The sequence below is a fragment of the Ammospiza nelsoni genome, chromosome 19 (assembly GCF_027579445.1).
Source record: "Ammospiza nelsoni isolate bAmmNel1 chromosome 19, bAmmNel1.pri, whole genome shotgun sequence".
NCBI lineage: Eukaryota > Metazoa > Chordata > Aves > Passeriformes > Passerellidae > Ammospiza > Ammospiza nelsoni.
In genome coordinates this window covers 6,896,067-6,919,116 of record NC_080651.1, presented here as the reverse complement: position 1 = coordinate 6,919,116, position 23,050 = coordinate 6,896,067, and the positions used below count along the sequence as shown (strand labels likewise).

Below are 23,050 nucleotides of genomic sequence, written 5' to 3'. Positions count from 1 at the left end.
AAAAAAAAAAAATAGCCCCTAAAAAACAAAACCCACCCGTTTCCCCCACCCCAACCCCTCCAACAGAAATTTTCATTCCCAATTTGAAAATATCAGGAGTTTTTCTACAACTCAATGCTAAACTTCAGCATGGAAAATTGTATGTAAACACGCACATACACACATACATATTTTATATAAGTGTGTGTGTGTATATATATGTATATATAAAATATATATGTAGGAGGCGTGTAATGGCAATGAGATGCAATTACTCTGAGGAAAGGTTATTCAGCTAAATACACTACTAAAACTTGAGGAAAAACAAAAAAAAAAAAACAAGTCTTGAACCCAGTTTGTGCATAGTTCATGATCCTCTATAAAACCAGCTTTTGTTAATTTGCAATCTTGCAGGACCCTTTAAATCTGATAAAACCATTAAAAAGCTAATCTTCCAAAAAAAAAAAAAAATGTAATGCACAAGTTTCCTGATCCAAGCAGGCAGGGAGCACAATGTTCATATAATTTTTAAAACATACTTGAAGTGTATGTTATTCCATTGTCTTTCTTCCTTTCAAAACAATCAAAAACATTGATCTTTTTTTAAACATAAAGCGATTTTTTAATATATAAAGCACTCTTCAAACATCTATTTCTTTTGAGTCCATTATTTGGTAAATATGTAACTGCTACACATTAGATTAGGTATTTTTCTTCTTTCTTACTGTCTTTTTTTTTTATTTTATTTTGTTTTTTAATAATATCTTCAGTGCTAGGAGTTGGGTTTTAAAAATACATGAAATGGTGTGGAGTTGCTCCTCGGGAAACCCGGCTTTCCTGAGACATCTTCCACCATGTGCAAGATAGTGATCACAAAGTTTTCGCCACTTTGACGAAGAGGAGGAAAACAACAACAAAAATAGTACACAGCAATGGCCAAAGAAAAGGATAATACAACAACACTGTTCAATCCCAGAGCTCTGAAGTAGCATATCTTCATTCTGAAAATAGTTTTCTTTACGATGGAAGTCTTTTTTTTTGTTTTGTTTTTTCTCTTTTTTTTTTTTTTTTAATTTTTTTAATTCCTTTTTTTATTTTAAAGTTTGAAGGAGAAAAAAAGGTCTGTAAACAGGTGGGAGCCAAAACTCCTGGCTCCTCCAAAAGCAGTCAAAACTTATGTCCAAGTGCTTGTTTCTGTTCCTGCTTGCAAGGGAACTATCAACTCTTTACAATTATCTATGGCCACAGTTCAACAAGAGTATTTTTTTTTAAACTTTATATTCCGAATGGAAAAATGGTGCAATACTCCGGTAATAATTTTCTTGCATTAGTCCACAATAAAAAGCCGCTAAAGGTAGATATACATATTATTCTCCAGAGATACACACTGTAATTTTAAAATGCAATAAGAGTCCTTGAGTAAACATTTACACGTGAATTGTCGCCGGCCCCTTCTATCAGTTTCTTTCCTTTTTTTTTAATATTTCCTTTTTTTTTTCTTTTTTTGTTTTTTGTGTGTTTTTACCATTACAGGATTAGCTACAAGAAGGGCTGCGGACACTCAGTGCAAAGTTAGAAGCTAATAACAATTAAACATTTGACCAATGAGCAAATAAAAAGCATATACTGAACCAAAGGAAAAAACTTCACACGTTGAGTTAAACCACACGTGGGCACACGCACACACAGGCACACACGCACACTCACTCACATCTGTCCCAACAAAAACATAGTCTGAACTTTTAAAAAACAAAATTCTTAGAGCCTGTTTTTTGTGTACTGATGCTGACCTGGAAGTGTAATAATTCAACTCAGAAAGTGTTCACATTTTGTTATTGGCCTGCTGGATTCAAGTATTTGCATGTTGATATGGTTTGTTGCTTTTTTTTTTTTTAAGTATTTTTTTCTTTCTTTGTTGATTTTTTTTTTTTTTTTTTTTTACTTTTTATATTTTTTGGGATTAAAAAAATGACATGAAAAAGTAATGAAACAAGGGTAATGTGCATAGGCAGATCCATGGGAGTAGTGGACACAGAGATACCCCAACCCTGCCCTCCCTCCCCCCCTCTCAACCTGTACAGTCCAGAGTTGCCACTGGGAATCGTCACTTTTCTGTACCAATGGTAAAATATCACACTTCACCCTTTCTGATTATTGGGTCCGCCTCTGTAATGTGCATAATAGTCACAGGCTCATTTAAATAGGCTTTCATTTCCCCTTCCCACCCCCCCCAAGTTGATAAAATAACCCTTTCCAGCCCAAATTCTGAAAAGTGCCCTTCATGATAGACCTATTCTAAGCAGCTTTTATACTTGGTTTTGAAAAATCACCATACAAACATAAAAAGACGACATAAAACAAAACAAAACAAAAAAAAAAGCCATGAAAAAAGTAAAACCTGTCATTAGCATGTGACACTGACCAAAGGAGCCCATACTGTTTCAGGAACAGTTCACAAGGACTTCTGCAGTTTCAGATTCAATATTGGACAGAGGTACTAAGGAGGGCTGCCAGTCTCATGGGTTAAAGCTGGATTCTTCATCAAGCCCGGGACTGGAAAGGGTTACCATTTTTGAATTATTTTTTTTTTTGAATTTTTTTTTTTTATTTTAAATTCTCTGTTCTCCTTTAGTGCTGATGATTGTTACTTCCACCGTGTCTCCTAGATGGACTCGCCGCTGAGCAGATCCCCCGGCAGGAGGGTGTTGAGGGGCGTGGGGCTCCCGATGACCCTTCCGTCGTCGGCGCTGGGGGGTCCCCAAAGGCTGCTGGAGTACTGGGGCACCCCCCCCCAGAGCAGGTCGCTGCTGCCCTTGCCCCCCAGGCACGGGGGGTTCCAGTGGCCGGCGTCGGGGCGCACCAGCCCGTGCGAGCTGCCCGAGGAGCCCAGGCGGCCGGGCGTGGATCCAGTGTTGGACTGCCAGCTGGAGGTGGGCGGCAGCGCCTGCCCCTGCGCCAGGAACCGGTTCACCTCCTCCTCACCTGCAAACTCCGCCAGGATGGTGGTGTTGCCCAGGACACACCTGAGGGACAGCAAGGTGGGAGTGTTGTTCCAGATTGCAATGCAAGACCATCGCTTTATGTTTTCTATTACCATCTGTATGGCAGATTAGCTTTTGTCAAGCGGGCAGTTTGCCTTATCTCTCTCTGAGTGCCCACAATCACACCTCCCTCAGGAGGGGACATTGCTGATAACAGCTATTGAATGTCCCTGCATGGCTGATAAGAACTACAGCATCCCATTGGGAGATGTGAGCCCAGGGGGAGGAGCCAAGCATTCCTACCCAGATATAATTCAGAGGTTTTTGAGACACCAGCACAGCTTCTCCACTGGATTCCCAGAGGAGCAGCAGCTGCCTCTTCTTCCACTGGATCTTCAGAGGAAGAATCCATCCTTCTCTACAGGATCCCTGCTCCAGCAGAGCCACCCCTGACACTGCAGGAGGGCTGAGCCACAATTCCAATGGGACTGCTGCCAACACCCTGACCCACAGGGTGTCAGGCTGGGTTCTGACTCTGTCAGTGTTGTTCTAGTGTACTGCATTGTTTATTTTATCCTTTTATTTGTTTTTTTCCCTATATTTCCTGCTCCCATATTTTTTGCCTGAGAGGCCCTTAATTTAAAATTTATAGCAATTCAGAGGGGTGGGGAGAGGGTTTACATTTTCCATTTCAGGGGAAGCTCCTGCCTTCCTTAGCAGACTCCTGTCTTTCCAAACCAAGACAGGTTAAAGGGTGCTTTCTGTCAGGAATGGCAGAGAGAATTGGGATTGGTGCTTGTTATTGTTTATTTAGTGGGGATGGAGGTAGTGTTTGTTTATTCAGCGTTGTTGGTGGTGGATCCTTACCCAGAAGCCTGGGCTAACTGGGGTCTTGTTGGTTATGGCCTTGGGATAGGTTTGGTTGTGTTTGGGATAGGGTTGGTTGTGTTTGGGATAGGGTTATGTGGTTATGGCCTTGGGATAGGGCTGTTTGTGATGGTAGGGCTTGCTATAGGGGGTGTCCCCAGAACCTTCCTAGCTCCTCCTTCCATTAAATGTCAATCCCTCCCAGAACCTGCCCTTCCCTTTAGAAATTTCCCTGTCAGTTTTGTATCTTTGAAACACCATTAGTTCACTTAAGCTGCTCTCCTCCCTTGAAATCCTCCCCATGGTATTCCCTGCCTTGTGTTCCACCCCAGTTCTCAGACTGGTTAAAGATTGTATCCTCCTCTGAGACCTCCCCTGTTTATAAGCTGTTGCTTGCCCTCAGTTTGGGGTCCTGTGACCCTGGATTTGGGGAGTTTTGCCATCAAATAAAGTTACCCCCGTTCACCCCGGGCCCATGCTGCTGCATTTTTGATTCTGCAGAGTTTGAAAGGGGGATCTGTCACACCCCTGATATCACCTAGCTGGGACTTAGGGTGCAGCAAGACAATTATTTATGCTGAACAAAATTTTCTAACACCCTTTTATTCAGTATCTACCCCCAGTTCACTTTTTCCTCTCTCATTAGGTAATCTTGAAAACCAAGACTGAATTAACTAGTGATCGGTTACGCCTAAGAAAATCTTTTCTGGCTTGGTAATCAAAGAAAAATGGAGCAGGAACTTACATGTGCAGAGACTTCTGGGCCTTGGCTGCTTCCTCCTTGGAACTGTATCGGACCACAGCATTGCCTTGGGTCAGGTTCAAGTGGAATGTGATGAGGGGGCCGTGCTGCAGACACAGCGTGCGCAGCGTGGAGCCATCGATCTGCAGGGACAGGGCACAAAGGTTACAGCTGCTCCTGCCTTCCCTTCTGCTCCTCTTAAGGGGGGATTGAAGGGTTTCACATGGTCTTTTGTGTTTAGACGTGTATGTTTATTTTTATCCATATTTATTATTATTATTTATCTTTATTTATTATTATTATCCATATTATTATTTTTATCCATATTATAACTTGTGAGTTCTATAGTATTTTACTAATAAGTTAAAAATGGTTAACTATTTTTCTAGATAAGGTTTTTTAAGGCTAAATTATCTAATTAAGAAATGATACCTAAATTATTTTTACTTTGAACTCAATAACTAATCCTTCCAAGTCCACAATGTGGACTTTTCTATCTAATTACAAAATATTACTCAAAACTATGGAGAAGAAGAAGGATTAATTACTATCCTAAAACTTCTATTTTGCTTTATATTACCCAAAACTATGGAGAAGAAGGTGAAGAAGAAGGATTAGTTACTATCCTAAAACTCCCATTATTAATTATTTTTATATTACCCCAAACTATGGAGAAGAAGGTGAAGAAGAAGCATTAGTTACTATTCTAAAACTTCTATTTTGTTGTATATATATTGCTATTTCAAAACTTTAAGTTTTTAACTTTAAGTTTTTAAACTTTAAGTTTTTAACTTTAAGTTTTTAACTTTAGATTTTATTCTTTAATATTGTTTAAGTTTTATTGTTTAATAAACAAGTTTTTTCCCACTTTTCTCCAAAGAAGTATTTTCCCCCGAACTGGTGATATTTCACACGTCTAATTAAACTACACACCCATAATCCCAGTGCTATTAATTAATTTTTGAAGCTTTTTTTATGGCTTTAGGTTAAATGTAGTATTTTCTAGTGAGTTTGTGCCTTTTAGTATGGAAAGTTTAAAATTCTTAGCATCCTGAGTTCCAACAGGTTACCTGTGGTATTGTCATTTTACCTTATATGCTTAATTAACAAGTATTTAAAAGCTAAAGAGAGAGTACAAGTGAAAGTAAAGTACTTAATTGCACAATTATTGCTCTCTTCATTGAGGGAGACATTCTGATTTTTAAAGAATTCCTTAGAGTCCAGAGCACAAATTTTCTCAATTTAGGTTATACAAATTATATTTATCATTAGACATCTATAGAAATCCAGACATAAGTCAAAGGGAAAACACACTACATAAATGTAATTAAAATTTTCCCAAGGTTAATTTGGATGTCTGCATCCAAGGCTTTGTGGCTTTTGTTCTCCCTTTGGAATGACACCATGAAGGACAAGTAGAGGATGTGACAGACACATGAGAAGAACCCAAAAAACCCATAGGAAAATCAGATTTTACATCTCTGTCTGTGCTTTATCATTCACCTCCAAAGTTACACACAGAGAAATGGTGCCCACTGAATGACTAATTACAGGCTTGAAAATTCATACTTGATTTGACAGCACTTTGAAAACATAACAAATTCCCTGTAGAAGACAGGTGATAAATGCAGAATAATTATTCTTCTTTCAAATGAATCAAATGGCCAAGGCTGCTAGATGTTATTCTCATCATCTCTTATACTGCAGTGTTTTTTCCTGGCCAGTTTTGCAGAGTTGCAGTTACCTGGGGGGTGAGGTTCCGAAGAACCAGCCAGCTGCTTGTTCTCCCTGAGCTGTCAGTACTCCATGCAGAACCTGCAACACAAATTCCACAACAAAACACTTGATCAAGGTCTCTGGAGAGCACCTTACAGGCAAATTTATCTGGAATCACAACAGACTAACAAGCCTCAGCGCTGCTGAAAACAAATCCTACAGCAGTTTCCTCACATCGTGATTTACTGCCTCCCTTGGAAGGAAAGGCTGCTGAATGAAAAGCTGCTCTTGTTACTTTTCAAAGATCTGTGGCATTTTTCATACTCCCACAGTAAATATTAGGGAACTAACAGATGCAGGTATGGCACTGCAACAAGCTGGATCCTCAGGATGCATTGCAATTAATCTGGAGGACACATTTTAAAAGCAGTTCTGATGTCCAGGCTCAGATTGCTGCCGGCTAATGAAGATTTTTATAGCACTGCAGCACTCTGCTCTCTTGTCAATGACAGATTAATGTGTATGACTTATTCAAAACAGGTATTTCTGCACTGACAATGTCCTGATTGAAGATACAAGAACATAACCAAAAAAACCTGCCCTAACAACCTCAGCCTGGTGCTTTACAGTAAGAAGCTGTACAAGCTTGATATTTATGAGTGGCATTTGAGAGTCACAGTGCATTCTGTGGGTGCTCCAGAGAGAATCCTGGAGCTTTATCTGACCTTCCAGGTGTGGGTTTGGTGAAGAAATATTCAAAATAAATGGCAGGAAGAGGGAAGAACATTTATTCTCAACTAAGTGTAAGCAGATTATTAAAAGAGCTTTATAAAATAGAAGTAGTATCTGCATATATATCTATATTTATATCAACAGAGATACCTAAATACAGATATACATATTTAGCCAGATCCATGGCTTCTCAAATTAATATTAAAGCAAACAAAGGCATATAAAAAAAGGGGCCAGCATGAAAAAATTAAGGCATTCCCTGAGGGCCCTGCAATGCCATCAGGGCCTAAATGCTTCCCATCCATGGTTTCCATATAAAATTCCACAGGCTCCTCTTGGAGTCTTAGATCACACCACAGAACAGGACACATGTTTGTAAGACATTTTTAGAAATTAAGGAACTGGGGGAAAAAAATCCTAGTTGAGAGTTCAAGAAATTGGGCAATTCCTATGTAACATCACCACCATGACCAGCTGAAAGGTGCTTCATTTACAACTCATTCAAAGTGAAATAAAGAGACAAGAGATGCATCCCCAGCACAGAACACTCCAGCTGTGTTAAAGCTCTGGTTTCTGGAGCCTCACAGGCAGAGCAGAAGCAAACAATGCTGAAAAGAAAGCAGAAAAAGGAGCTGTGAGTACCAGAGGAGTAAGAAGAGCTGGTCCAGCCCAGGGGACTGGCACCCCACGTGGAGGATGGCTTGGTGTTGGTTAGGCCTGGAGGAGGTCTGGTTGGAGCTGTAGTGTTTCTGGGTACCTTCCAGAGTTCGTGGGACAGAGAGGCTTGGGTGTGAGAGATTGGGCCAGAGGACCACGTGGACTTGATGTCTGACAGTTTACCTGCAACAGAAAAACATTTTGGTGTACATTGGGGTGTTCTTCACCAATGGGCATCCTGGGCTACATCCTCCCAGCTTCTCAGGAGGAAAATATCAACTTTCTGTACCATTAAGTGCTATAAATCCTGTATTTTTTGAACCTACTTAAACCAGTGTTCACAATTTTCAGTACTTCTGTGTTTACTGAGCCTCACACTACCTGCTACATACAAGATCCCTTTTGAAAATCTATTGTTTTGTTTTCTTGTAAAAGATGATACATGGAAACAAGTCCAGAAAATGAATGTAGGTATTTGAAACCTGATTTCACCAAAATTATAATGAAAACTTCAAGATTGTCTCTCTCAAAGGTTTAACAGGACTTAAACACTTTTTCTTGCACAACTCATTGTACCTAATATGAAGAATTCAGTATATCTATGTGTTCTTCTGATGCATTATTAAAATTCTGAAGATCAAAGACCAACAAAAACTTTATTTCTGAATATCTGAAGTAACCTATATTCTTTTTTCCAAGTATTTTTGAGAAAAACTAAGTCTTCAGAAGATCAGAGCACACCACAACCGTTCAGTCTTTATAACTTTCTGTTGTGCTTGTACTTTCCCTGATCAGTTTTCAAACTCTTACTGCTGTAACTGCCAATTCAAAGTTTTATAAAATAACACAAACCCAACAACAGCAGACACATTACAGCATTCAGAGGGGCAGACTGGATTGATTTAAATAATGGATAACAAAACAAATCTTTATTCACCTTTAGCCTTTCTTCCTGATACCAACATGTGCTGTGCAATCGGAGCCCAATTTCCCTGTCACAGCCCAGTCCTGCTGTTGCCAGCACTGGCAGCACATGGAGGGCTGGAATGGACTGAAAAGGACACAAATCCTGCATCTTCTGCCCCAGCAAATGATGCTGTGACTGTGCTGCCCCAATGTTTTAATGCTGATTGCACAGAATAAGAAAATATTTGGTCTGATAAAGTCCAAGATGCAAAGATCTTGTGAATTTTTATAAAACTAGAACTGGCAGTTTTAATTTTCAGTGCTTAAGACATCAGGCAGGCACTGAGTAATTTTATAAGTCCCAAAGCCAAATTTACCAGTTGCAAAATCCCAGGCTCAGTTACACACACACACACATTCCCCAAATTGCCTCCATTTATCTCAATCGTTTAACTCAATTATTTCATATTGAATCATAACAATTTAAGTGAAAGGGCAACCACTCTCCCATCTTCTGGCAAATTGTAGCAACAGAAATAATTTGACAATGACAATGAGGACATCAATGAGTGTAAAATGGTGAGAGGAGAGGAGGAAGTCTGAGTTTGAGAGCTCAGAGCAGCCCCCAAGACTGGCACAGCACCACAGGCCAGGTGTTGCAATGTCACTACTTGTCATGGGGGGTAAAACAAACATTAGATGACACTGCAAAAACAACTGCAAAAAAAGGCAGCAAATAAAGCAGAAATGCATGGCAGATAAAGAAAAGCAAGCCACTCCTTTATTTTCCTTTCACTGGAGGAAAACATCCCAAATAAGTTCTTTTTGTTTTGCCTTCTGCAGCCTGACCCAGAGGCTGCACCCTCAAAGAAGTGGAGGGGCTTCAGCGGATCAGCATTTTCTTATCTAATTCATCTACACAGCACAACTTTATAATGGGACACAATGCATATTTAGGCAGCTAGTTTGCAAGCAAATTTCCATGTTTTGCAAAAAGGAGCTCCAGAATTTAGAGCTCAGTAACGAAAATGGGGTAATTATTTAGCTCACCCATATAGGGGAGCATCAGGCTTTGGCCTGACTATTAGAAGACACTGCAGAGCCCCAAACCCAACCCCCAGAGCCATGACAAAAGTACCCCTTGGAGGTACTACTGAAACTGAGGTGTTTCACTTTTGACAGTGAGTTTTTTACACAAATTTCACATCAGGTCTTCCAGGAAGGGTCTGTTCCTGCTGAGGCCCTGGGCAGTGTTCCTCCCCCAAAGATCTTGATGCCAGAGTGACACCAAGTGGGAATAAATCCATTTTTCCTCAGCACAATCCCAGGCTCACCATCCACCACTCCCCACCGCAGAGCTGCCAGGAGAGCTGCCACCCAGCACAGGGCTCCAAACTCACTTCTGCCTGGGGTAGCCCTCCTGTCAGCACTGGAAAAGCACTCCCTAGGGGCTTTTCCTGGGAATGCAGAAGCTGTGGAAGCAGAAAGGCCGTACCTGCAATGCTAGGTGCAGATGCAATGCTGCTGAAAGAGCTACTGTAGCCGGAGGCACTAAGCGGCCAGGCACTCGATGAAGGCAGCGTGGCATTCTGAGATGATGTTGGGGATGACCCTGCAGAACCAGCAGAGAAGCAACTAAGAAAGATGGGCATAATGATGTCTGGTGTGACATAAGCAAATCTGTTATGTGCAAATACAAACCATGCAAGGAATTCTCCTGAATTAGCCTGGTCTCTGAAGTCTAGGAATGAAATGTTGCTGGAAGCGTGATAAAGTAGAAGGAAAGAGAAGCAAGCTGGCACAGGAACAATTCTAGTGCAGAAGGTAAATTCTGTATTTCCTTTAAGATACATGACTCAAACAGTCAGTGTTAAAGTGTTTAGTCTCAGAGGAAAAGGCTTCATTTATAAATGTCCTCTGCCAGCTGACTTAGGCAATGGGAAGTGTAGATGAGCAGAGATGTGTATGATAAATTAACCTCTTACCATGGGTGATCTGTCCTAAATTACTCAAGGTAAACACTTCCCCTACATCCTAATGCCCACAAGTATCTTTAAATTTTTGCAGACTTTCAGTAAAAGCAAAGATATATTTCAGCTATCTCTTCTCAAACTGATAACATAAATGAAACAGCACAAAACCACCTCAGTAAATCATTGATAATCTGAGCAGCTATCTAAGCACATGTACAATTTCCTTACTGGCAGCAAATGAAAGAAACTGAACATAAAATCAAAAATCTTCATTGCAAAGACCAGGAGAGCTGGAACTACTCTCTCTAGCCACCAACAAAATCAAGTGTGTATCCTGGGTGAGTTATCATTTCTGACACACAGAGATGGGCTGTGATACTGAAACATCTTTAACTGACTAATAAAAATAGGTGAGCTCTGCAGCAAAGAGCACTGTGTTGAGGTAGAAGAGAAGAAGTAAAAGGACAATCTCATCCCTCACAGCTCAATAAAAAACACAGGCTTTGTTTTCAAATGGAACAGCAAGCAACCAAACTTCACCTTAACCAGACTCCCTGTGCTCCAAGGGACACTGATGCAGACATCAGTTTAAGGCAACAGAACTCTGTATCAAACCCTGTCTGGAAATAATCTATTCCCAGGCAGGAAGTATGGAATTATAGCAGATTCAAAGGCTCACAGAGATGAAAATGGTGCTGATTCCTTGTGGCTGCAACTCTCAGCTCATAGAAGCTGACCTTCCAAAGTTCTACTAGCAAACAGGGCAAAGTAAAAATCAACCCAAAAGCTGAAGTTTTACCTGTTTTTAAGTGCACAGGGCAAGGACAGCACACCCCACAGCCTGACCCTCTACCTGAGGAGCAGCTCTGTCAACACAAGCTCTGTGCTTAAGGCTGCAGTTATACAAGCATAAAGAAACAGACTCTGCAACTATAGTTCTTAATAAAGTTCTATTATTACCAAGCTAAAAAGCTAATCAGGAAAAGAAGCACACACTGACCCCCAGAGGCACTGGTTTTAAGGTCTGACCTCTTGAGGGCCAGTTTACTTCTGCTAAGACCATCTTTGTTGACTCTGTCTAATGAGAGGAGCTATTTCTTCAATCCACAGGCAGATTGTGCACCCACAGAGCTCATGTTCCTTCTCTAAAGCAGCAAGACCTGTAGTGGATATCATCTGATTTTACAGGGAGAGCTCTGCAGGTTTAGGTTTTTGGCCTGAGGAGTATTTCTTGGGTGAACTCTATTTGAAGTGTCACTGAATTAAACATTTTACAGCTTTTCTTTTTCTAACTTCAAACCTGCCTGTCCCCTTGGAAGCACTTTGGAGTCATTTAAGTTTATTCAGCCTTACTCATTACCCAAATACATCGTGTTTCAGCTGAAAGAAAGGCTGCTTCTTGCTAAGACACAACCAAAATCAACACTTTGCATTCCTTTCCCTCATGTTTCACAGCCTTTACCTGAGGTAACAAGCCCAGAGCTGGACCCCCACTTCAAGGGGGTCACAGATTTACAATCTGGGCTGGCATCACAGATGTAACTGTTAGAACAAACCCCACATTTTCACTCCTGACAGGTCCCTCTGGACAGCCTGGTTATGCTATTCCTGTGCTAACTGCAGTGCTCTGACAGAGTGCAGGTAACTTGGCTATTTTGGCACTCAGATCACAATTAACCAAGCCACCTTTCCCTTGATCAACTTCCAGCACATGTGGCTAACAAGTATCACAGTCACAATGCTTTCTTGTTTTACAGAATTCCCTTTTTATTCTGAAGCAAGCATTGCCAAGACAAAAGGAATGGAAACAGTACTGGGAAATACTAGTTTACTAGTCAATTCCCAATTTTTTCTTTTATGGTTTTGGAGATAAACCAATTCTAATTTATTTTACTTATTGATCTTCTAACAAATCTACAATTAATTAATGTACCAGAAGCCTGCTGTCTCTGCAACAACTGTGGAACTTTGTATTGAGTCTTCTGAGAATTTCACTAAGTGTGGAGGAGGGTGGGCATTGTGGAGAGCAAAACATTGCTCAAAACCTTGTGATACAGGTCAGAAAAACTTCCAGTGACCACAGAAGTTTAAATTACATCTCACAGCCTTTTCCAATATAAAAGTATTTACATTCCCATGGAAAACAAGAAACTTCTTAATCCCTTCTTTTAAAACAATTATTTCTGGATATTCAGTGACAGTTCTGAGCAGAAGCATTATTAGATTAGGAGCACATGCAAAAAATATGTTCGTCTGTAACAAATGAGGCCAAGCCTTTTTTGGAAGGGAAAAGAAATGATGCAGAGATGTGGAAGCAGTTTGTTGTTTACCTCCACTCTTGAGCAGATAGCGATTCACATCCTGGATCGTGGTGTTTATGGTAGGCCCAGTTGGAACACTGCCAGGAGTAACATCAGGGTCATTTTCAGGATCAATATTCTGCAGTCCTTTCCATGGCACTCCTGGGTGAAACTCTGTTTCAAACACAATAAAAAGGGAAATGTGTGAGGCTGTAATTCTCCAAAGCTTCTGTATTGTATTTACAGGGTGTCCCGATGAAGGGAGGAATGATGAATCTGACTCCATTTTCTCAGAAGGCTAATTTATTATTTTATAATACTATATTATATTAAAGAATACTATACTAAAGAATACAGAAAGGCTGCTTACTAAATGCTAAAAAGATAATAATGAAAACTTGTGACTCTTTCCAGAGTCCTGACAGAGCTTAGAACTGACTGGCCAATGAGTCAAAACAACTCACAGTGGAGTCCAATGAAACAATCTCCAAACACAATCCAAGTAAACACTATATACTATACTGAAGAATACAGAAAAGATACTTTTATAAGTATAAAGATTTAGTATATATTTTTAGTATAAGATACACTAAAAGGATAATAATGAAAACTCCTGACTCTCTCCAGAGTCCTGACACAGCTTGGCCCCAATTGGCCAAAGAGTGAAAACAACTGACAGCAGAAACTAATGAAACAATCACCTGTGGGTAAACAATCTCCAAACACATTCCAGACAAGGAAAATACAAGAAGCAAATGAGATAAGAATTGTTTTCCTTTTCTCAGAAGCTTCTCAGCTTCCCAGGAGACAAATCCTGGGCAAAGGGATTTTTCAGAGAATGTGAGTGCCACACTCCTGCACATCGGGAGGACTCAACAACACATTTGAGGGACAGCAGCCCAACAGCAAGGCTTTGGATTGAGTTACCTGGTGGCCAGTTTATGCTGGAGCCATTGGATATCTTATCACTATCGGATTTGGCACGTGACCAGCTGTGAGGAACAGCTACAGGTGGGCTGGCAGGAGATTCACTGTTCTGCATCAGATCATAGCGGCCGTAGGAGTCATCGAGGGAGGACTTGCCCGGAGGACCAATGCTCAAACCTCCAGGGATAGCACCTACAAGGAGCCAAACAGAGATTGTAGGATGGAATTTCAGCAGGATATATTTTGTTATTATTTGCCTTTTTTTGTATCACAAAGATAAAAAGAAAACTAAAATGCAAACGCAGTAAGCCAAGCTTAATGGCATCTGAAGCCTTAGGGATTACAGCTAACAGACACATTGCTGGTACAATCTAGATACTCAAGTTAAAGAATTCTGCATTAAATTCCTGCCAAAAAGAGACTAAGTAATTCAAATCATCACTCTGTTGGTAAATAGGAACTTGCTGAGGCAGCATACCAAGGAATATCCCTCATTTCATCCTTCCCCAAGCATTCAGTGCTGACAGGATGGATGATTTGAAATGGCTGCTCTCATGTTCCTACAAACTATCAAACAACAATTTGGCATCAGCAGTGCAGCTACTTGCAGAATAAAAAACTGCTGTAAAAGAAGTAATTCATGCTGCTCAGAATAAAATCCAGGATATAATAAAGTTAACAGAGCCCCATGTTCTAACAGAATAAATTTGATACAGGAAATAAAGGAATAACTGGCTCAGGATACTTGAGGTGTTAAGGATAACGGTATTCAAACAGATTAGCAATCACTTCTGGAAAAGTAAGAAGTTTTTACCCCTAATTCTAGGCTGAGTAACTATGTAATCCATCATACTTTGCACAAGGAAAGGTTGATGATACTGGAAAAATTATGGGAGAAAGCCAATGTAAAGTTTTTTTGGATTAAAGGTATGCAGGTCTGGAATAAGGGGAAGATTGTGGGACTTGTTTTGCCAACACTAAAGGCTTGTTTTACTTGAACTCCATGTTCTCAGCAACAAAATTCAACACATGAAAAATACATTCCTACAACTGCATGCAGGGAGTGACAGCTGCAAGCCTTTCACTGCAGAAATCATCTATAAAATCTCACAGGCTCAGAGGCTACCAACCTTTTGTGAGCACTTACACAAAAAAGGAACACGAGGGAAATAATTCCAATTGCACTGTGGCTGGAATCACCAAAAGCCAGGCAGGCACGGGGACATGGGGGGGAAAAATGGCAGGGGACATTACCGTGCTTGCTGGAGTTCTGGTCAAGAGAAGAAGCAGCACTAGACAGATTATCCATTGAGTTGGGGTGTGTCCACTGAGGAAGGCGAGACTGGGACTGAGAAGTGTCCTTCACTGACAAACCACCAGTAATGTCCATGTTATTTACATTCATGTTCGGGTTCAGTCCAGCTGGGAAGGGAAAGAGATCCTTAGAAATCCATCAGACACTGAGGGATTGAAAAGCTGGGTTTGAAATCCAGCCACAACATTGATTTTCTATCTGTATGCATATGTGGCATTTTCAATGCACATTTTCAAGAATTTTTGCTTTTATGGAACACCAATTGAACTCCCATGAATTCAGAAAAAAGTTAAAACCTTGCTAAAAAGAGGGCGAAACAAGATGCAAGGCTAATATTTAAAAGCTGTCAGTGTTTTTACTTGCAGTCTCTTCACTTGTCTCAGAAGAATGTACTGGAATCTTGAGTTTAAACCAGTCTGCACCATTCCATGGCTAAGCCAAAATATTCCTAATGTCTCCCCAGCATCCCCCACAATGTCTGCCACTTAATTTTGCTAAAAATCCCCCAAAAAATGAACTAATTAAAGGTCAGAAAAACAGCTGCTGTTTTTCATAGCAGGTTCTGCACTAACTGGTTTCTATTTTGTATACATAGAAGAGAATCACTTAGACTGTTATTAAGGGAATAATTTTGAAATGCTTCTGTGACATGAATCTGGGTCTTTCTTGATATATAATCCTGAATGTTAGCAGATCACAGAAAGCTGAGATATCATAAGAACCTCTCAGACTTAGGCCTTTAATTCACAATTTTTTTTTTGCATTCTGATGCTGCCAGGCACAACAGCTTACCACAGCAGTCAGAATTACCTTCTTAACTGCTGCATGGCAGATAAAGCTTGGCAATGCTATTGTATTCAGCATAAAGAGAGTCACAAAGAGATTAAATTAATTCCTTTATGTCAGAAAGGAAGTCTGTAGCATACATCAAACAATAACACAGCAAACAGGTCTGAAAGGTTGCCCTCCTCCCTCTGTATCCAGGCCCAATCAATTATTTTGCCTTCAATCATATTTGACAGATCTATGTCTAATCTACCACAAAATGCTGGTGAAGATTTCAGGAACTTCCTAGATCATTTATTCCAGTACTCTACTCTGCTTAAGTGATCCTTAATGTCTAGATCTTTTAATAAACTTAACTTTATTACCTCTTGCATTAGGAAATCCAAAAAATTATTTCTAGCTCTCCTTTACATTTTTGAAGATTCTTAAATCTCCTCTTTAGACTTCTGAGCAGAGTATTTTATTTTTTCCTTACCACTTGTGTTTTTGAAATGCTTAATCACCTCCACTACAATCTTTCTGCATTCCTTCAAACTGATCCACGTATTTCTTGAAATACATTGACCAAAACTGATCCCTCACCAGTGCTGACTACAGCAGAAAGATGACTTTGCACAACATTTTCCTAGATGATATTCCTGTTTATCAATATGACATTTGTATATTTTACAGCATGATGCTGTTTATATTCAGTTCATAAATAGCAGCATAGGGCATGGGTTGGACTCTATGATCTTAGAGGTCTCTTCCAACCTCATTATTCTGTGATATATAAGTAGTTAATTAGGCAAATATTCTGATATTTGTAGGCAGAGCACAGGTGAGCAGGTACAGCTACCATAAAGGCATGATTTTGTTCTGTGATTTCAGTGCTATTTAATTTAAATTAAAACAAACGCACATATGTATATTTAAAAATTATAATTACATATATATTTTTCTCTCTCCATATATCTATATCTATCTCTATATATTTTATGTATATATATATATATCTGTTCTATACCTATACATCTATATATCTCTCTAAATATCTATATCTATCTATATATATACATATATATATATACACACACATATCTATACATATATATATATAGATATATATAGATATATATATAGATATATATATATATATAGATATATGTCTTTGTTACAGTGTGGAGCATAATATTGAGGTGTAAATTGAGCAGATGCCTATACATCTATACATCTATATACCTATCTAAATATCTCTATCTATATCTATCTATCTATCTATATATATATAGATATATATAGAGTGATATATAAATATATATATAGATATATGTATTTGTTACAGTGTGGAGCAAAATATTGAGGTGTAAATTGAGGAGATGCCTATACATCTATATACCTATCTAAATATCTGTATCTATATCTATCTATCTATAAATATAGATATATAGATATATATAGAGTGATATATAAATATATATATAGATATATGTATTTGTTACAGTGTGGAGCAAAATATTGAGGTGTAAATTGAGGAGGTGGCTATACATCTACATATCTATATATCTATCTAAATATCTATGTCTATATCTACATCTATCTATCTATCTATCTATATGTATAGAGAGAGAGAGACATATAAACATATAGATATAGAGATATGTATTTGTCACAGTTTGGAGCAAAATACTGAGGTGTGACTGGAGGAGCTGGGCTCCCTGTGAGGAGCTGCTGCAGGAGGAACTCACCAAGAGGGTAAGGAGCAAAGGTGTTCGGTGAAGACTGTTGCTCTTTGGTCTGCAGGTCAGGAAGGCCGGGAGCCTGGGGATGGGGTGAAAAGCTATCCATGGCTGATTTGCCTGCAGAGGGGTGCAAAGATAGATGTGGAGGGGGAGGCTGCTGCTTCATAAGCAGGGCCTGGGCCAGCTGGCGCTGGTGCTGCTGGATCTGCTGCTGCATGTTATTGATTGTACGTGCAACCTGCAGGGAGAGAGCCAACAAACAGCTGTCAGTGGGCAATCCACACAAACACACTGCGCTTCTCTGCCTTTCCCTACAGTGAGACAACACACTGCACATCCTTACAAATACAAACTGCCTGTGCAAAGGGCTGGAGAGCTTTCCTCCAGCAAGGCTGTGAATCAGCCTGATTTTTGATTTTATTGTACTCAGCACCCTCCCTGCCCAGTATTCAAGCCACACACTGCATCCCAGATTTAAAGATGCTTTAGCTGCTTTGCTGTAACAACAAACACTCTGCCTCTCCCTACAGTGAAACAACACACTGCATATGTCCTTACAAATACAAACTGCCTGTGCAAAGGGCTGAAGAGCTTTCCTCCAGCAAGGCTGTGGAACAGCTTTATTTTTTATTTTATTTTTACTCAGCACCCTCCCTGCCCAACACTCAAGGCACGCACTGCATCCCTGATTTAAGGATGCTTCAGCTGCTTTGCTGTAATGTCACTGAGCTCTCCAAGCTACTGAAACCAACCCCTGAAGCAGAGATTGAGCTGGCAGGGACACCTACTTGCTGCTCCTGTTGTCTCATGGGTCCGGAAACGTTACGCTGAGCCTGTAACATCTGCTGCTGGATTTGTAAACGTTGGTACGCCTGTGGGGACAGGGACAGTCAGACACAGCACCTCCCTTCAGCTGCTCTGCTGCACCACAGCTCAGAAAAGGCCAGCTCTGCAGTGCTCTGAAAACACTCCACCAAGCAACAGTAATAATCCTGCATTTTAGAGTGCATTTATTTAAGTCTCGTGTTATTTTTAAAACAAAAACAACCAATAAATCCACGTGGCAAAAAGTGGTCTATAAAGAGAGGAAGCTACTTTTTTTCTGAGATAACTGTAACAAAACAAAAATTAAAATAAAAGTTTATGATATTATACAAATAGTACAAATACTGATGGTTGTTTTTGATTTGGCCATTTCAAGTTCTGCCAACAGTTTCTAGTTAAATCACTTGTGCTGCTTTATTCCTGAAAAAAATCCACAATTTTCAAGTAGCTGGCTTGGCAGCTACTTTTGCAAGGCAAATCCTTTTGCAAGGTTAAGTTCCTCTGAAACATCTTGATGAATTCATCAACATTTTGATAAATTCAAACAAAGGAATTCTGTACAGGTATTTTCATGTAGCTGGGTACTGTTCAATTATTATGAGAATAATGCTGTGCTCCTCAAAACTAGAGAAAATAATCAGAAATGAGTAATAGTATCGAACACTGAATGAAAAGAGTTTGACTAGCACACTGAGATCAGCAACTAAACTAATCTGCCATCTGTAATTTTATTTTTAACCCTGGCCAATACTGAGTTCACAAGATTTCTTTTTAAAATATTCTTAAAATCCAATTAACTATTTTCATATGCATTAAAAATACAGATGTAAAATTTGCAAACACAGCAGAAGTACACAGAAGTAAGCAGTTCTTATCACCAGACATGTTTAATATACACTCCATTAACTAAAGAAAATTCACCCTAAGCTTCATTTTTCAGTGAGGCAAGTGAAGAAGTTCTGTAGGTAGCTCAGGTGACCAGCACTGCCAAGATTTCTCTTGTTCTGTTGTGACACATGTGCCCAGTTTAATCTTTCCACTGCCATGTAACACACAGGCCAGTGCTATTTCAGAACACACTGTGTTATTCACACCAGTAGGAAGACAGCTGATTTTTAGTTCCACTGATCAGCTGTAAAGGATAATTATTCCACAAATGACTATTTATAAAGCCTGAGGCAAAAAAAAAAAATTACTGTGCTTCTTTAAAAAGAAACTTTAGCAAAGAAATCAGCAGCTGATTGTTTTGAAGATCTGTCATGTCATTTAAAAATTTAGTCATTCTGCTATTTTATCTTCATGCCTTCAATTCTGATTTAGAGCTTATCTGCCATGTCTTTTAACTTACCAGCTGCAGCTGATAGAGCTGGTTCAACATCGTCATATGCTGAGGATTATTAATTGGCGAGGTTAACTGTGCAGGGCTGAGACCAATGTTTTTTGCTGCAAACTGCAAAAGCTGTGCTTGAACCTAAAGGAGAGAAGAGTGTTAAACATTCTACATTTAATTCTAACAGTGGTAACTGTGCGAGCCATTAATAAGAGTCACATCAGCTGGAAAATGTTATTATCACCATGAACTATCAAAAAAATTAGAAGAGGCTCTAATACAATCATAATAGTCGTAGTCAAGTGTTCATGTATAAAAAAAGAGATGAGAATAAATGCCTCAGAAACACCATTGTACAAAAAAGAGGATAAGAGTGTGCTCTCAGAGGTAATTATATGACATGCAAGTAAGAACACCGCAGCCATGCCACATCTCCCTGCCTAGGAAACAAACACATAACACAGACACAGCCAGGCAGCAGCATGACAGAGCACCTGGGAAGAGTTCCAGGGAAAGGGAAAACATGAGTGAGGTGTTGTCTGACCTGAGGGGATAGAAACTGAGGCACTTGAGCACGAAGACTAGGCTGGGATGAATTAAGAGGTTGCACTGGCGGTTGCTGCGGCTGTTGCATGGTCCTGGCTTGTGCTGCTCCGCTATTGCCAAACATACCCAGATTGCCACTCGGTATCTGCAGCAGGACAACAGTGACACAGGCACTTAGTGACACAACCTGGCTGCTATTTGTCTGTGCAGGCTTTATTCTTAGTGATTATGACAGGCAGGAATCAAGAGACCAGCACATACAAAATTTAAAATTAGGCAAGGCAAAGATTGCCATGTACCCAACATCTCAAACCCCCAAAACTTTTTACAGCTGCCTGAACAAAAGGCAGCTGAAGTTGGAGACGGCTTTTATAAGGATTCAGGACCCTAGAGGGTCACAAGGTGAACAATCAAAACTACTTGCCAAAAATGTTTGTATTTGTATAGCAAGGGACAGGAGAATGGAGGCATTAAACTCACAGTAACCCCATCTCCAGCTGGCTAAGCAGTTTTTTTACTTAGTCATTTTACAAAGCTACTGATAATGGACAAGCTGTTAGTGGAGACTGCTTTGGAAAGCTGTGCTTAATGGGCTGTGGGTGCTGGACAAGTATTGCCTTAAGAAAACTGACTTTAAAAGAATATACATAATAAAGAGCCGCAACAGAATGATGAAGATTTTCAGTGTTGTTATTTCATATCTTTGCTGGGACTTCAGTTTGATGGCAAAAATATCCTTATCATAATCAACAGTACTTAATGGCTTCTCACTCTCATGGGGGTTTTATCAGTTATCATCCCCTTCATCTCCTGTCCTTTTTTTTCCCTCTCACCTGTTCTACACAGGAGCCACAACACCCCCTTAACTCAATGCTCTACCTGACCCAGGTGCTGAAAGCCCCGTTTCTTTCTTATCACCTGTTAAAACCATGAGATGCTTTGACACATGGAGAGGGATAAAGAAACCCCCATCACATCACAGAATATTTATACTAGCCAGGAAAGATGAATTAGAGCAATCTCACTGCCTTACATTCTGGGACAATTAGCAATGCCTCAAAAAAAGAGATTTCTCATCAATGGAGGCAGAGCCACACCAGGGTTCAGGGGTATAAATCCACAACATTACAGTCTCTTCTGGATGGATATGTGTCATCAGATTACAGTTACACTGCTTTTTATGTCCTGTAAGGTGAAACATTTACACAGCAGGCAGCTCCTCTCTGATATTTCACATGAACAAAGCTGTTGCACCTCCAGTTTAAACCCGTTTTTCCTGGGGAAGAGGCTGACAGGCACTAGCAGCTACTCCAAGAGAGCCAAATTCCCCTGGGCATCTCCCCCAACAGCCTTACCTGTCTAGAAGAATTCAAGTTTTGCATGCCCAGCCCTGAGGCAATCCCGCCCAGGGTCTGATTAGGGAGTGCACTGTTTGAAAGGGGGAGCTTCAGGCTTGGTGAAGGCAAAAATGGTGAAGTAGTGGGCTCTTCCACTAGGCCGCCATCCTGATTGGAGAAAGAAAGGGTGAGCTGTGTGCATGCCACGAGCCCACAGCACAAACCAGAGTCCCATGGAGACACAGGAGGGTGAGGATGAGTAAAAAGAGATACATAAAAAAAGGGATGAATGGCAGGGAATGGAAATTATGGAGTGAAGGGAGAAGAAAGAGAGAAACAGGATTAAGGTACTGTTTTTGGTAACTTTGTTGTTACTTCATCCCCCAAATGCACAATCACCCTCACCCACCTTCCCAGAGGAAAGGGAGGATTTTAGCAGCTGATGGCAGAGCTATCACGTGGCCACTGCCTCCTCCCCACTTAGGTTTTCTCCTTTCTTCTCCACCAGACTGAAAGGTGGAAGAGGAGAGGCCCAGCACATTTCAGGGAAGCCCCTCTGTCTGTCTGGAAAACTCCAGACATAACCCAACACTTTAATAAACCCAAGACTTGGGAAAGGCCAAATCAGCTTATTTGACACCAGTCTGGATTAGGTTCCACATCATAGCTCTGCTCATAAAAAAGCATTTTTGCATTAATCCCCTTTCCTAACTGAGACACACGAGCCTCTTTTAATATTCACACAGCGCTGAGTTATTAATACCACACTCTGAAACATTACACTGCAAGGCAGCCAGTGAACACAAACCAGCAACCCCAGTAATGACAATATCAGCTGGGCAGCCTTCCTGAACATCCCCAGGAGGAGGCAGATTTTAGCAAGGCAGGAGGAGCCCTCTCTGCTAACTGGGCTGTGAGGAAGCACAGCTGAGCGTGGATCTGATGCACAGGAGGGGGCAAACAGCAAGGCAGAAAATAAAATAAATTACAGCACCCCCAATCAAACAGGTAGATCTCTCTGCTCGTGTTTCAGTGGGGCACTGAGTTCCATCTCAAACTGTGCTTTGATGTCTGGGAAGCCTGGGGTAAGCATGATCAAATAACACTGTGTACAAAGTAGGGCTCCAGAAAAACAGGCAGAGAGAAAAAGCTTTGATTTGCAATGTGCTGGGTTGGTGCTTTTCAGGCAGTATAATCATTGTAAGGAAAGGATTTTTAAAGAGGTGAGGAGCTTTATTTCAACCAATAAATTCAATGCCCCTGAAGACTGTGAGATACTGGTGAGGCTCCTTTGTTGAAAAAGAAGCCCAGTCTGCTTCCCACATACCCAAACAGATGACCTCATGCAGCAAGCATGCTCAGTGAATTATATGTTTTAAGTTAATCCTGAAAAATGCATTTTCTACAGCT

The 23,050-nt window shown here is 40.3% G+C and overlaps 1 protein-coding gene across 1 annotated transcript in view; it reads right to left on the bottom strand.

The window, feature by feature from the left end:
- Positions 1–571: 571 nt before the first annotated feature.
- The window catches only part of TNRC6C (trinucleotide repeat containing adaptor 6C), a 105,450-nt gene continuing 82,971 nt past the window's right edge, over positions 572–23,050 (bottom strand). Inside the window, exons 12-24 of the mRNA XM_059486098.1 lie at positions 21,659–21,808; positions 20,302–20,448; positions 19,776–19,898; positions 18,391–18,474; positions 17,609–17,840; positions 15,035–15,202; positions 13,781–13,972; positions 12,884–13,027; positions 10,076–10,192; positions 7,660–7,857; positions 6,314–6,384; positions 4,573–4,712; positions 572–3,002 (exon numbers count right to left, since the gene is read on the bottom strand). Coding sequence (XP_059342081.1) covers positions 2,642–3,002; positions 4,573–4,712; positions 6,314–6,384; positions 7,660–7,857; positions 10,076–10,192; positions 12,884–13,027; positions 13,781–13,972; positions 15,035–15,202; positions 17,609–17,840; positions 18,391–18,474; positions 19,776–19,898; positions 20,302–20,448; positions 21,659–21,808 — 2,127 coding nt within the window. The 3' untranslated portion in view covers positions 572–2,641. The remainder of the gene's footprint in view (positions 3,003–4,572; positions 4,713–6,313; positions 6,385–7,659; positions 7,858–10,075; positions 10,193–12,883; positions 13,028–13,780; positions 13,973–15,034; positions 15,203–17,608; positions 17,841–18,390; positions 18,475–19,775; positions 19,899–20,301; positions 20,449–21,658; positions 21,809–23,050) is intronic.